The sequence below is a fragment of the Eurosta solidaginis genome, chromosome 4, assembly GCF_040869045.1.
Source record: "Eurosta solidaginis isolate ZX-2024a chromosome 4, ASM4086904v1, whole genome shotgun sequence".
Taxonomy (NCBI): Eukaryota; Metazoa; Arthropoda; class Insecta; order Diptera; family Tephritidae; genus Eurosta; species Eurosta solidaginis.
This window is the reverse complement of record NC_090322.1, coordinates 131,046,887-131,062,748: the sequence shown is the minus strand read 5'-3', so window position 1 is coordinate 131,062,748 and position 15,862 is coordinate 131,046,887. Positions and strand designations below refer to the sequence as shown.

The following is a 15,862-nucleotide window of genomic DNA, read 5'->3' as shown; positions in this document are numbered from 1 at the left end:
TATAGATTCAGTAACGAGCCGGTGGTGTGGAAAATGCAGAAAGTAATTGAAAGTGATAAGGCGGATTTACATAAAGGCTTTGATCGCATTGCTTCGCTTTGTTGCTTTGACACGCCATAAGTTAACAATGGAACGCCTAGACGCTTTCTTAGCGTTGAAGTGACCAAAGTCTTTATGTAAATCCGCATTTAAGGCCACGTCTTTTAAAACTTTGCCACGTCACTTGGCATTTAAAACTTTATGCAGTGATGATAAGATTTCGTTTTGCAGACTATAAAAATGTGAAAATTAATAAGAAATCCTTAAATTAAATTAAATCAGCTGTTCTGTTAACGCACGCAAAAATATAAGACTTGGTAAAGTAGCTGCGTTGAAGTCAAAAGCTGTTAATTAGACATGTTGCGTTAGCCTACGTACATTTTATTACATACAACTTGTAGGAGAGCAACCGAAATTGAATTTGCTGCGTGAAAACCTCACTCGATTTCCCATTTTTATTCTGCGTGACATTTAGATTTGACGTTTGCGTACATGTTTTACATTATTGCAACGCATAATTATTTCGGTTAGGGCAAACAACCCCGGTTGTTGCGTGCGCTAAAAAAACGTAGTGCAGTTTTATTAGGTTGGCATGATAGACGCATAGTCATAGTCAAAATAAAATATGGTTTAAATTAAATTGTAGGTTTTTTGGCAGACAGCTCATACAAAATTATGTCAAAAAGCTGGAACTAAATTTAAAACCTATTTTATTTTGACTATGACTATGCGTCATGGCCTTTTTCCCTCACTCATATTAGTACGAAGATTAAGATTCCAACTTTCACCAATCGAAAGTTATACAAAAACCGTTTCGTGTGCGGCCTTTCGAGGAAACGTTTTGTCAGCGGTAGAGAAGGTGTTATATTTTTCTTCGGAATCGTAATTCTGACATAATTTCGCGTTTTTCGATACCCGATTTAACCAGTTTGATGAAATTTTTGGGGAGTCTTTAATCAAACCATTACCATGTAAAATACCTTTAAAATGCCTTAATTTGATTTTATGAATGATGAAATGAACCTCTTCGCGTGCTCTCAACCGAACTCCCTCCTATTGCGACGAGTGTCGATCGAAATATAATCTACTATTTGTCGATCCAATCTTTCATACTTAATGTTGGTGTTGTGCAAATAATCGCTAAATCTATGGAACGTTATAAACAGTTAGCTTATGTATATGGAACATATTTCGAAAATTTTTTAAACTTTTCGATGTATATTATGAAAATAGTCGATTATGACTCAGCGCTCTACTATCTATTGCGATCGTCACTCGCAAAAAGAGGAAGAGCAAGAAGTTTTATATCTATCCATCAGTCCTCGCGTTCCAATGAAGCGTGATCCAGATACGGATAGAGATTTAACATGCAAATGCAACAACAATGTCTTCCATATGGATCAATTTGTTGTTGCATTTGCATCTTAAATTTCTATCCGTATCTGGATCACACTTCATTGGAACGCAAGAAGTGTCAATCGTATAAGGACACAGCCCTAAAACTAATACAAACAGAAATATTTATATAATCGTATGAGTTTTTTACCGTTATTATTCAAAGATGCCTTTTTTACTATGCTTAGTTTGCTAAATTTTATTTTAGCTGTTGAAATTAGAATCTGCTTCTTTTTTGCTTACGGCAATGTTGTAACGCTGCGTTTGATGTATGTAATTCCCCACTCAAACTGAGCTCATCACATGGAAGGTTGGGGTTGGGTGGCGTAAATTTGAAGTAAAATTTTTGTTTTTTTGTAAGTATGAATATTCATAAACTCTGTAAGTTTGATTGTTGATTTTATTAAAAATTTAAGTTATAACGTATGAGTGTAGTGGATGCACGTAAGTACATATGTACTTGTCGTTAAATATGCGCGCGGCAATCATTTTTAAAAAGCATTATTGTTTTATAAATTACATATTGTTGTTGTATTATTTTAGCACGTCATCGTATTTGTTATTAGTTGTTGTGGTACTGGTGCTATATATATCTACTTTCTTTAGCTTTAATTGTTGCATTTGCAGCGTACATATATACTACGCACTTTTATTACATAGGCTTTGTATAGGCGTATGTACTTTCTTCTTGTTCATCTTTCTGTTGTTTTTTTTTCTTTTAATTCTCGTCTATTTTATTATTACATATTACTATTATTTTTTATATTTCTGCTTCTTTCTTATCTCAATCAATATATTCTCTTCTTTTACTCACTTAAAAATTAAATTATTAATTTCCATTTTTTTTTTTGTGGAAAAGTGTTAATTCATTCTTTAATTTTTTTGTTGGGCTTTTTTTTCCTTTTTTTATATTTCTGTTCTGGGTTTTTTGTTGGTTTGTATTTGCTTAAATCTACTGATTTTCATCGCCATCGCCATCATCATCACCATGCTCCTCATGCTGTTGTGCACTTGCGGCGAGTAACGCGGCTTTCTGCGCGGCAGCCTGTTGTGCTATCATTGAGGGCGCGGACATTGGTATTTTCCCGCTGGTTTTGTACTCGGTCATTTCCTGCCGAATAGAAAAAGATAAAACAATTTATGAATATATATTTTTTTTAAGTGTTCAAATTCTGAAAAATGTGTTGAAATTTCAAAAAATTTGATCAATTAGTTGTATGGAACATATTATAAGTATTTATTTATTTATTATTTAAAGTCGACGACAAACTATAGTCGACTGCATAATATAAAAGATATATAAATATACAACTCAAAAGTTAAAATCTAAGATACATATATCGAGATTTCAACAATGTTATATTACAAACAAAGATGTATTATTGAACATTACACTTTAATTTCAGAATATAATAATAATAAGAAATATGAGCAGAAATAAGATCTTATACCGAGATCTTATACTGGCGGAATGCATCAGATTCCGCTCAGCATGATTTCGGAATGCAGTGTCTTCCAATCTTGCTGTTGGAATGGAACAAGATTCCAATCAGCATGTCATGGGAATCCGGCAGTGCTAAGAGTAGTATAATGAGGATACGCCATCGCAAGGCACAAAAAAGTAATATGACCTGTGTTGTTGGAATTCACCGAATTCCAATCAGTTCGATGCCTGACCCATAAGATTATACTGCCGGAATGCATACGATTCCGCTCATTGACTCATGAAAAAACATGTTTTTAACGTTGTTGGAATGCACCAGATTCCAATCAACACAGTACTGTCTTGTTCCTTCTTAATGATATATGTTGATAAATGTTCCTCCATCCTTAAACGAGATAGTGCCTGTTTTTGACGGAAGAAATAAATGCCGGCAAACTAAATTAAATTAGCTTGTATCTCTTAAATTAGATAGGCAAGTATTGCATTACGTATAGTGGCAAAAGTATCAAGACTGATACAGCTATACAAGTCATTGTAGTGCGCGCACCAGATAAGAAGAGGATTATTTTGAACAAAGTTATGTCGACAAAGGGGTAAATAAAAAGGAACGTCGTGTCTGGATACTCTAAGGGCAACCACAAAAAACAAGAGGCTGAGAAGGTCCGCAGAATCAATTTCTCCAATAATGAGCTGATGGATGAACAATACCCCCAGTAATATTCTCCGATTTTTCAGAGTGGGTAAGTTAATAAGAAGAAGTCTATTTCTGTATGGAGGAAGGTGGAGACTTGAGTCCCAATTAAGGCCGCGCAATGCGAATATCAAAAATTGCTTTTGAACTGCCTCAAGACGCTTTATATGCTTTTGAGCAGGGATGCACCTTAACGTTAAGCTAATCGTTTATCAAAAAATTTCCACCGTTTCCGTTGAAACACTTCTAAATATTATCGATAAAGAAATTATCAAGATAAATTGTATCTCGTTTTTAACCGAAACAAAAACCTTTCGTTAAGGTTAAAAACGTTAACAAAAACGTGATACTTTATATTTGAATTGTGCTGGCAATGCTATAGCCAATGGTGAAGCCGTAAGGTGGTAACAGCGAGCGGACATACACACAAACTCCATACAATTTGTTTGTGTAATTCGTTTGTGGTAATGTCAAAAATACTCTGAGAAATGTTCGTACTGTCAAAATTCATGAGAAAAGTTGCAATCAGCTTGGCCAATGCTTTCACCTTTAATGACTACGCCATCAAAATGGATAATATAGCATTGCCAGCATAGTTTGAAATTAATAATCAACATAAACGATTTGATTTCGTTTTGATATGGCAGAAAACGAAACAAAATCATTTCGTTAATTTGACGTTCTTAACGTTAATAAACGAAACGAAATGACTTTGTTTCGTTTACTAACGTTAATTATCGTAACGAAATGATATCGGTTCGTTGGTTAAGCATGCCTGCTTTTGAGAAACAGGGGACCAAACGCATGAGCAATACTCGAGTATTGGACGAACCAGCGATGTGTAAAGAACCTTAGTGAGGTACGGATCATCGAACTCTTTAGCCCATCTTTTAAAAAATTCAAGTAAACCATACGCTTTGTTGGCAATGGATGAAATATGCATGTTAAAATTCAATTTCGGATCAAAAAGGACACGTAGATCATTTGCAATAGATATACGCTCCAAAAGCGTACCATCTATTACATAAGGTTTCAATGCTGGCTTCACTCGGTGAAATGTCATATGCTTACATTTAGAGCAATTTAAAGCTAGTACATTTGTTGTGCACCAACATTGGAACGAGTCCAAGTCGGCCTGAAGATGATCCAAGGAACTCAAATCGGTAGAACAGTAAGTGTAGCAAAGTTTTACATCATCCGCATACATTATAGTATGGGAATATAATATTGTCTGTGGCAAGTCATTAATGAGAAGGGTAAAGAGCAAAGGGCCTAGATGACTTCTCTGGGGTACACCGGAGGAAACTCCGAACGATTCCGACAGATTGCACTTGAACAGGACTTTTTGGGTCCGGTTAGAAAGATAGCTTTTCAGCCACATTAATAGGTGAAACGGAAAGCCCAGTAAATGGGCTTGACGGTATCAAATGCTTTGCTGAAGTCCGTGTAGATGACATCCGTTTGCTTGTTCGCTAAAAATATTTCTATAACTATAGAAGTGAATACAAGCAAATTTGTAGTGGTTGACCTTTCACGAACGAAACCGTGTTGGCATGGAGATAAAAGACTAGAACACTGATATTGGAGTTGACTGGTAACAATCTGTTCAAAGAGTTTAGGAATGGCTGAAAGTTTAGCAATACCCCTGTAATTTTCAACTTTAGACCTACTACCTTTTTTATGCAGCGGTATAATAAAAGACTGTTTCCAAAGTGGCGGGAATGACGCAGATCCCAGAGGTAGCTCAAATAATTTTAAAATAGGCTCACACATGTTTTCGGCGCAGTACCTAAGCACGCAACTAGGCACACCGTCCGGTCCCGGAGAAAGGTGAGCTTAAAAGATTGAAGACTCTGAAGAACAATATTACCATCAATAGCAGGATTCCTAATGGAATTCGAGCTATCTAAGCGATAGGGGTATTGACCTGAATGAAAACCACTGGATGAATAAGTGGACTTAAAGAACTCAGAAAATAGTTCAGCAAAGTCGTCATCAGTGGAAGATTTTTTACATCCAAAGGTTAATGAGGAAGGATACCCAGAAGTTTTCCGATTTGAATTTACGAAACTGTAAAACTTTTTTGGATTTTTAAAAAATTGGGCTTTACAACAACTCAAGTAATTTTTATAACAAAGCTGATTAAGACGGTGAAATTTAGAATGAGCTATTAGATATTTAGAGAGGTCTGCAGATGCTCAAGATTTCTTGAACCTCTTATAAAGCCTAAATTTAATGTTATTAAGTCTGATAAGTTGCCTTGAAAACCAAGGGGGCTTATTCGAACATAGGGTATAGCGAGTAGGAATGCAGGTATCAAAGAAGCCATCAAGCGTACTGTAAAATATAGAGATTGCCGAATCGACATCAGTGCAAGCATAGAGATCCGACCAATCATGGGAAGCCAACAGATCATTGAGCATAATGAAATTCGCTTTGTAGAAGCTTGTACTTGAATCCAACGGGGTAGGCTGATATCAAGTGATATCTCTAGCGTAGGGTGAAGAGGGTCTTCTGGAAGGGATAAAGATGGGATTTGCGTAAAGGCTGTACCCACCGAGCCATCCACAAATACTAAATCCAGCATTTTATTTCCACTATTTGGAACATTATTAATCTGTAAAAGAGATGAGTCTAACAAGCAATTGAGAAACTCATATTGAGCAGTGGGAGTTAAAAAGTTTGAATCACTTATATTAACCCAACTAACTGTTGGCAAGTCGATCGTTATCTCCCAACTGCGAATGCAAATCGCAGATGGCCGAGCTATGACTCGCATAAACATCCATATCCGAACGAGGTGGTATATACGAACAGCAAACAATTACGCTATAGCTACCGAATGAAAGCCTAACTGCAATGAATTCGATATGAGAGATATTGTCCAGCGAAATCAACTCAGATGATAGGTTAGATTCAACAGCAATAAGGACACCTCCCGCTCTAGAGATGCGATCACGGCGATAAACAGCATATTTATTTGAAAAAACCTCAGAATTGTAATTATCAGGCTTTAGCCAGGTCTCCGTAAAAGCTACAACTTGTGCAGAAAAGTTGAAAGAATTAAGGAAGAATGGACCAAGTTTTGATCGTAAACCACGAACATTTTGGTAATTAATGAGAAGACGGTACAGATCAGCAATTACCTCTGTGTTGTTATTACTGTGTTAGAAGAAGAAGAAAATAGCAGTGATAATGATTATACTGCTGTAGCCAGTCGCATACAAGTATTAGGAAAACATAAGTTATTTTGAGGATAATCTTACCTTTCTCCATAAATTGGCTTCTTTCTATGTGGGACCTAGTGCGTTCAATACCGATGCAACATCTTGCCAAAACGCCTGGACTTCTTCCTTAGGCATTTTTGAGAATCCTGCGCTATATCTCCTTTTATTGAAAGCATTTCCAACAACTTTTCGTATTGATCCGGCGTTGTACTTGTTGCCCTGCAAGATCACAAAAAAGTAAAAAGTTTGTTTTAAAATATTTTTTATAAACATTAGTGTATATTTTACTTACATATTTTCTAAAAAATTGCGCTTTGAAGCCCGCGAAAATAAAAATCAAAAGAATCTCCGTCAACTAATTCGCAACTTAGAAAAATGAAACTCCGCTCGAAATGGAGAACACGTCAAATCGAGACTTTCGAACATGGACTGAACGAAAACGGAACGCAGGATAGCAAAGTTACCAAACTGAGAAAATTTCAGTTCAGTTCGAAATGCAGAATAGGGGTGCTGGGCATCCCAACAGACATCTGTTTGATGAGGCCACAGCTCCCAGGGGCTTAAGAGGTCATCTCCGTAAGCATTATGAGGAAATACAGAACCTGAGAGCACAGCCATATGAAGCAAAAAATCACAAGCAGGTCCTCATTCATATTCACAAACAGGCGTCGGACTTGGACTCCCGTTAGAGGATATTGATGGCAGTTTGTGATTGGTCGCGCCTATTGGATGAGGCGACGCACTGCTACAACATCACCTGGTTTTTAAAGTGCCTATCGTTGTCTCATCCTGTATCTCTTTCTATCACCCGCTGAAGATAGCCGACCGTATGGTTCGCCATATTGAACACGCTGTCAAAACACAGCCAAAACGCTAAAAAGTAGTCATCTTGAACATCCTGTCAGACAGATGACGGATAAGATAGCACACTTGTTTTATCCACAATGGAGGAATCAGTTGCCAGAATTAAGAAAAAATGATTTGTTTTTGGTTTTTCACCATACGTATATTCTAAATCTTATCGTACATTATACATATGTATGTATTTATATTGTTTGCATGTTTTTTGTATTCTTGTTATTGTTTGTTTTTAGTTTTCTAATCTGCTGTTTAATGAGTATGGTATACAATTGTTCAATTGTGTGGTTATTTGCTTATGTATATTGTGGTCAGCAGTGTTTTAACATCTACAACTATTACATAATTCTTATTAATTATAGTGTTATTAATTGCCTCAAAATATTCACATTCGAGATACTCGCTTTCATAGTTTTCATACAGAAGTCCATCCGCACTTGTTTGTAAAAGTATTTCAAAATATTTATGTTTTTAATTGTCCTTGTTCTGTTTTAGTTTGCTTTAACATTTAGTTGGTTTATACTTTTTTTTTTTTAATTGAGAAATATATTTTTTTTACAAAATAAACAAACGATTTAAGTTAATTATAATCTTTTTTAATTAAAATTTTGCGCCATATTGTTCACATTAAATGCATTGAAAATTAAATCAAATAAAAATATGTATATGTTCAAATAAGAATCGAATTAATAATAGAGAAAAAGAAAAGAGAAATTCTATTGCATTTGTATTCTAAGTCAAGCGAAAATTTACGTATATATGCAATTATTTTTAGACAACAGTTGTGAAATAAAGAGACGTGAATAACATTAAAAAAAAAAAATAAAATAATATGTTTGTATTCTCTTTACATTCTTGATTTACCACTTAGCTATGAGTGATTTGTCTCTCATTAATCCTAACATTTATTGCTAGTACAATAAATCAAAATATTTACGTAAATAAAGCCAGTTAATTAGGGCTGCGCGATTAATTGATTGGTCAAAATTTTTGATTAGTCGAATATTCAATTATGCACTAATTAAACGATTATTTTTTTTAACAATAAACTGCGCAATTGAGTATACAACTTTAGCGGTCAAGTCACAGATAAATAGTAATAAAACATTCATTCATTCTTTCTCAATTCGTTTCCAAGGATGGTTCTTAAGTATCAGCAGTTTGTTCATTCTATTGTAAACAATGGTTCATTCGTTTCCAAGGATGGGTCATAAATGTCAGAATGTCATACTGGGAAACCGAGCACTCACATATAGATTCGGTAACGAGCCGGTGGTGTGGAAAATGCAGAAAGTAATTGAAAGTGATAAGGCGGATTTACATAAAGGCTTTGATCGCATTGCTTCGCTTTGTTGCTTTGACACGCCATAAGTTAACAATGGAACGCCTAGACGCTTTCTTAGCGTTGAAGTGACCAAAGTCTTTATGTAAATCCGCATTTAAGGCCACGTCTTTTAAAACTTTGCCACGTCACTTGGCATTTAAAACTTTATGCAGTGATGATAAGATTTCGTTTTGCAGACTATAAAAATGTGAAAATTAATAAGAAATCCTTAAATTAAATTAAATCAGCTGTTCTGTTAACGCACGCAAAAATATAAGACTTGGTAAAGTAGCTGCGTTGAAGTCAAAAGCTGTTAATTAGACATGTTGCGTTAGCCTACGTACATTTTATTACATACAACTTGTAGGAGAGCAACCGAAATTTAATTTGCTGCGTGAAAACCTCACTCGATTTCCCATTTTTATTCTGCGTGACATTTAGATTTGACGTTTGCGTACATGTTTTACATTATTGCAACGCATACTTATTTCTGTTAGGGCAAACAACCCCGGTTGTTGCGTGCGCTAAAAAAACGTAGTGCAGTTTTATTAGGTTGGCATGATAGACGCATAGTCATAGTCAAAATAAAATATGGTTTAAATTAAATTGTAGGTTTTTTGGCAGACAGCTCATACAAAATTATGTCAAAAAGCTGGAACTAAATTTAAAACCTATTTTATTTTGACTATGACTATGCGTCATGGCCTTTTTCCCTCACTCATATTAGTACGAAGATTAAGATTCCAACTTTCACCAATCGAAAGTTTTACAAAAACCGTTTCGTGTGCGGCCTTTCGAGGAAACGTTTTGTCAGCGGTAGAGAAGGTGTTATATTTTTCTTCGGAATCGTAATTCTGACATAATTTCGCGTTTTTCGATACCCGATTTAACCAGTTTGATGAAATTTTTGGGTAGTCTTTAATCAAACCATTACCATGTAAAATACCTTTAAAATACCTTAATTTGATTTTATGAATGATGAAATGAACCTCTTCGCGTGCTCTCAACCGAACCCCCTCCTATTGCGACGAGTGTCGATCGAAATATAATCTACTATTTGTCGATCCAATCTTTCATACTTAATGTTGGTGTTGTGCAAATAATCGCTAAATCTATGGAACGTTATAAACAGTTAGCTTATGTATATGGAACATATTTCGAAAATTTTTTAAACTTTTCGATGTATATTATGAAAATAGTCGATTATGACTCAGCGCTCTACTATCTATTGCGATCGTCACTCGCAAAAAGAGGAAGAGCAAGAAGTTTTATATCTATCCATCAGTCCTCGCGTTCCAATGAAGCGTGATCCAGATACGGATAGAGATTTAACATGCAAATGCAACAACAATGTCTTCCATATGGATCAATTTGTTGTTGCATTTGCATCTTAAATTTCTATCCGTATCTGGATCACACTTCATTGGAACGCAAGAAGTGTCAATCGTATAAGGACACAGCCCTAAAACTAATACAAACAGAAATATTTATATAATCGTATGAGTTTTTTACCGTTATTATTCAAAGATGCCTTTTTTACTATGCTTAGTTTGCTAAATTTTATTTTAGCTGTTGAAATTAGAATCTGCTTCTTTTTTGCTTACGGCTATGGTGTAACGCTGCGTTTGATGTATGTAATTCCCCACTCAAACTGAGCTCATCACATGGATGGTTGGGGTTGGGGGGCGTAAATTTGAAGTAAAATTTTTGTTTTTTTGTAAGTATGAATATTCATAAACTCTGTAAGTTTGATTGTTGATTTTATTAAAAATTTAAGTTATAACGTATGAGTGTAGTGGATGCACGTAAGTACATATGTACTTGTCGTTAAATATGCGCGCGGCAATCATTTTTAAAAAGCATTATTGTTTTATAAAGTACATATTGTTGTTGTATTATTTTAGCACGTCATCATATTTGTTATTAGTTGTTGTGGTACTGGTGCTATATATATCTACTTTCTTTAGCTTTAATTGTTGCATTTGCAGCGTACATATATACTACGCACTTTTATTACATAGGCTTTGTATAGACGTATGTACTTTCTTCTTGTTCATCTTTCTGTTGTTTTTTTTTTCTTTTAATTCTCGTCTATTTTATTATTACATATTACTATTATTTTTTATATTTCTGCTTCTTTCTTATCTCAATCAATATATTCTCTTCTTTTACTCACTTAAAAATTAAATTATTAATTTCCATTTTTTTTTGTGGAAAAGTGTTAATTCATTCTGTAATTTTTTTGTTGGGCTTTCTTTTCCTTTTTTTATATTTCTGTTCTGGGTTTTTTGTTGGTTTGTATTTGCTTAAATCTACTGATTTTCATCATCATCGCCATCGCCATCATCATCACCATGCTCCTCATGCTGTTGTGCACTTGCGGCGAGTAACGCGGCTTTCTGCGCGGCAGCCTGTTGTGCTATCATTGAGGGCGCGGACATTGGTATTTTCCCGCTGGTTTTGTACTCGGTCATTTCCTGCCGAATAGAAAAAGATAAAACAATTTATGAATATATATTTTTTTTAAGTGTTCAAATTCTGAAAAATGTGTTGAAATTTCAAAAAATTTGATCAATTAGTTGTATGGAACATATTATAAGTATTTATTTATTTATTATTTAAAGTCGACGACAAACTATAGTCGACTGCATAATATAAAAGATATATAAATATACAACTCAAAAGTTAAAATCTAAGATACATATATCGAGATTTCAACAATGTTATATTACAAACAAAGATGTATTATTGAACATTACACTTTAATTTCAGAATATAATAATAATAAGAAATATGAGCAGAAATAAGATCTTATACCGAGATCTTATACTGGCGGAATGCATCAGATTCCGCTCAGCATGATTTCGGAATGCAGTGTCTTCCAATCTTGCTGTTGGAATGCAACAAGATTCCAATCAGCATGTCATGGGAATCCGGCAGTGCTAAGAGTAGTATAATGAGGATACGCCATCGCAAGGCACAAAAAAGTAATATGACCTGTGTTGTTGGAATTCACCGGATTCCAATCAGTTCGATGCCTGACCCATAAGATTATACTGCCGGAATGCATACGATTCCGCTCATTGACTCATGAAAAAACATGTTTTTAACGTTGTTGGAATGCACCAGATTCCAATCAACACAGTACTGTCTTGTTCCTTCTTAATGATATATGTTGATAAATGTTCCTCCATCCTTAAACGAGATAGTGCCTGTTTTTTACGGAAGAAATAAATGCCGGCAAACTAAATTAAATTAGCTTGTATCTCTTAAATTAGATAGGCAAGTATTGCATTACGTATAGTGGCAAAAGTACATTCAAGACTGATACAGCTATACAAGTCATTGTAGTGCGCGCACCAGATAAGAAGAGGATTATTTTTAACAAAGTTATGTCGACAAAGGGGTAAATAAAAAGAAACGTCGTGTCTGGATACTCTAGGGGCAACCACAAAAAACAAGAGGCTGAGAAGGTCCGCAGAATCAATTTCTCCAATAATGAGCTGATGGATGAACAATACCCCCAGTAATATTCTCCGATTTTTCAGAGTGGGTAAGTTAATAAGAAGAAGTCTATTTCTGTATGGAGGAAGGTGGAGACTTGAGTCCCAATTAAGGCCGTGCAATCGAATATCAAAAATTGCTTTTGAACTGCCTCAAGACGCTTTATATGCTTTTGAGAAACAGGGAACCAAACGCATGAGCAATACTCGAGTATTGGACGAACCAGCGATGTGTAAAGAACCTTAGTGAGGTACGGATCATCGAACTCTTTAGCCCATCTTTTAAAAAATTCAAGTAAACCAAACGCTTTGTTGGCAATGGATGAAATATGCATGTTAAAATTCAATTTCGGATCAAAAAGGACACCTAGATCATTTGCAATAGATATACGCTCCAAAAGCGTACCATCTATTACATAAGGTTTCAATGCTGGCTTCACTCGGTGAAATGTCATATGCTTACATTTAGAGCAATTTAAAGCTAGTACATTTGTTGTGCACCAACATTGGAACGAGTCCAAGTCGGCCTGAAGATGATCCAAGGAACTCAAATCGGTAGAACAGTAAGTGTAGCAAAGTTTTACATCATCCGCATACATTATAGTATGGGAATATAATATTGTCTGTGGCAAGTCATTAATGAGAAGGGTAAAGAGCAAAGGGCCTAGATGACTTCTCTGGGGTACACCGGAGGAAACTCCGAACGATTCCGACAGATTGCACTTGAACAGGACTTTTTGGGTCCGGTTAGAAAGATAGCTTTTCAGCCACATTAATAGGTGAAACGGAAAGCCCAGTAAATGGGCTTGACGGTATCAAATGCTTTGCTGAAGTCCGTGTAGATGACATCCGTTTGCTTGTTCGCTAAAAATATTTCTATAACTATAGAAGTGAATACAAGCAAATTTGTAGTGGTTGACCTTTCACGAACGAAACCGTGTTGGCATGGAGATAAAAGACTAGAACACTGATATTGGAGTTGACTGGTAACAATCTGTTCAAAGAGTTTAGGAATGGCTGAAAGTTTAGCAATACCCCTGTAATTTTCAACTTTAGACCTACTACCTTTTTTATGCAGCGGTATAATAAAAGACTGTTTCCAAAGTGGCGGGAATGACGCAGATCCCAGAGGTAGCTCAAATAATTTTAAAATAGGCTCACACATGTTTTCGGCGCAGTACCTAAGCACGCAACTAGGCACACCGTCCGGTCCCGGAGAAAGGTGAGCTTAAAAGATTGAAGACTCTGAAGAACAATATTACCATCAATAGCAGGATTCCTAATGGAATTCGAGCTATCTAAGCGATAGGGGTATTGACCTGAATGAAAACCACTGGATGAATAAGTGGACTTAAAGAACTCAGAAAATAGTTCAGCAAAGTCGTCATCAGTGGAAGCTTTTTTACATCCAAAGGTTAATGAGGAAGGATACCCAGAAGTTTTCCGATTTGAATTTACGAAACTGTAAAACTTTTTTGGATTTTTAAAAAATTGGGCTTTACAACAACTCAAGTAATTTTTATAACAAAGCTGATTAAGACGGTGAAATTTAGAATGAGCTATTAGATATTTAGAGAGGTCTGCAGATGCTCAAGATTTCTTGAACCTCTTATAAAGCCTAAATTTAATGTTATTAAGTCTGATAAGTTGCCTTGAAAACCAAGGGGGCTTATTCGAACATAGGGTATAGCGCGTAGGAATGCAGGTATCAAAGAAGCCATCAAGCGTACTGTAAAATATAGAGATTGCCGAATCGACATCAGTGCAAGCATAGAGATCCGACCAATCATGGGAAGCCAACAGATCATTGAGCATAATGAAATTCGCTTTGTAGAAGCTTGTACTTGAATCCAACGGGGTAGGCTGATATCAAGTGATATCTCTAGCGTAGAGTGAAGAGGGTCTTCTGGAAGGGATAAAGATGGGATTTGCGTAAGGGCTGTACCCACCGAGCCATCCACAAATACTAAATCCAGCATTTTATTTCCACTATTTGGAACATTATTAATCTGTAAAAGAGATGAGTCTAACAAGCAATTGAGAAACTCATATTGAGCAGTGGGAGTTAAAAAGTTTGAATCACTTATATTAACCCAACTAACTGTTGGCAAGTCGATCGTTATCTCCCAACTGCGAATGCAAATTGCAGATGGCCGAGCTATGACTCGCATAAACATCCATATCCGAACGAGGTGGTATATACGAACAGCAAACAATTACGCTATAGCTACCGAATGAAAGCCTAACTGCAATGAATTCGATATGAGAGATATTGTCCAGCGAAATCAACTCAGATGATAGGTTAGATTCAACAGCAATAAGGACACCTCCCGCTCTAGAGATGCGATCACGGCGATAAACAGCATATTTATTTGAAAAAACCTCAGAATTGTAATTATCAGGCTTTAGCCAGGTCTCCGTAAAAGCTACAACTTGTGCAGAAAAGTTGAAAGAATTAAGGAAGAATGGACCAAGTTTTGATCGTAAACCACGAACATTTTGGTAATTAATGAGAAGACGGTACAGATCAGCAATTACCTTTGTGTTGTTATTACTGTGTTCGTCATACCGTTTTTTGGCTGTAATAAAGCAGATTCGGTCCCCGCGTTTCTTGTGAACAAGTGAACAACAGTATGCTTAGGCCAAAAAGAGGAATCAAGTACCTTATCGATATATTCATCTGAAAGAGATATTTTAAATGAGGAGATGTCTCTCTCATATTTAAAGTTAAATTTTTACATATTGATGTTACTAGTGGGTGCAACACCAAGTTTAGAGCAAATGTAATGAGCGATATAATTTTCGGTAAGCGAGGAGTGTAATCGGGACACAAATACAGCCCTACGAGGTGGCACGGCAGTCACAAAGGAGTAGCGGATAGCTCACCAGAGAGCTGGGAAGGTGCGGCCGTTGTAGGACAGTTGACAGAAAACGCATTGCTTGACCTAGCGTTGGTTATCGAGCCCGTCAATGAAGTACTATTTTTTCAGGTACACTTGTATCGCTAGCAACAACCCCAGTATCGGTAACTTTTATTGTTGGAGCTAAAGATACCGGTGGAGGTGTGGGTTGAATTGGGGAGTTCAGCGAAATCAACATTGGTGACGTAGAACCAGGGATGCACCTTAACGTTAAGCTAATCGTTTATCAAAAAATTTCCACCGTTTCCGTTGAAACACTTCGAAATATTATCGATAAAGAAATTATCAAGATAAATTGTATCTCGTTTTTAACCGAAATGAAAGGCTTTCGTTAACGTTAAAAACGTTAACAAAAACGTGATACTTTATGTTTGAATTGTGCTGGCAATGCTATAACCATGGTGAAGCCGTAAGGTGGCAACAACGAGCGCGAATACACACACAAACTCTATGTAATTTG

The 15,862-nt window shown here is 35.9% G+C and overlaps 1 protein-coding gene across 3 annotated transcripts in view; it reads right to left on the bottom strand.

Moving 5' to 3' along the window:
• Positions 1-7,776: 7,776 nt before the first annotated feature.
• Positions 7,777-15,862, bottom strand: part of Dsp1 (Dorsal switch protein 1) — a 242,204-nt gene continuing 234,118 nt past the window's right edge. For all 3 annotated transcript variants that reach the window (XM_067782956.1, XM_067782957.1, XM_067782955.1), the window contains exon 6: positions 7,777-11,455. In XM_067782956.1, coding sequence (XP_067639057.1) covers positions 11,291-11,455 — 165 coding nt within the window. In that variant the 3' untranslated portion in view covers positions 7,777-11,290. The remainder of the gene's footprint in view (positions 11,456-15,862) is intronic.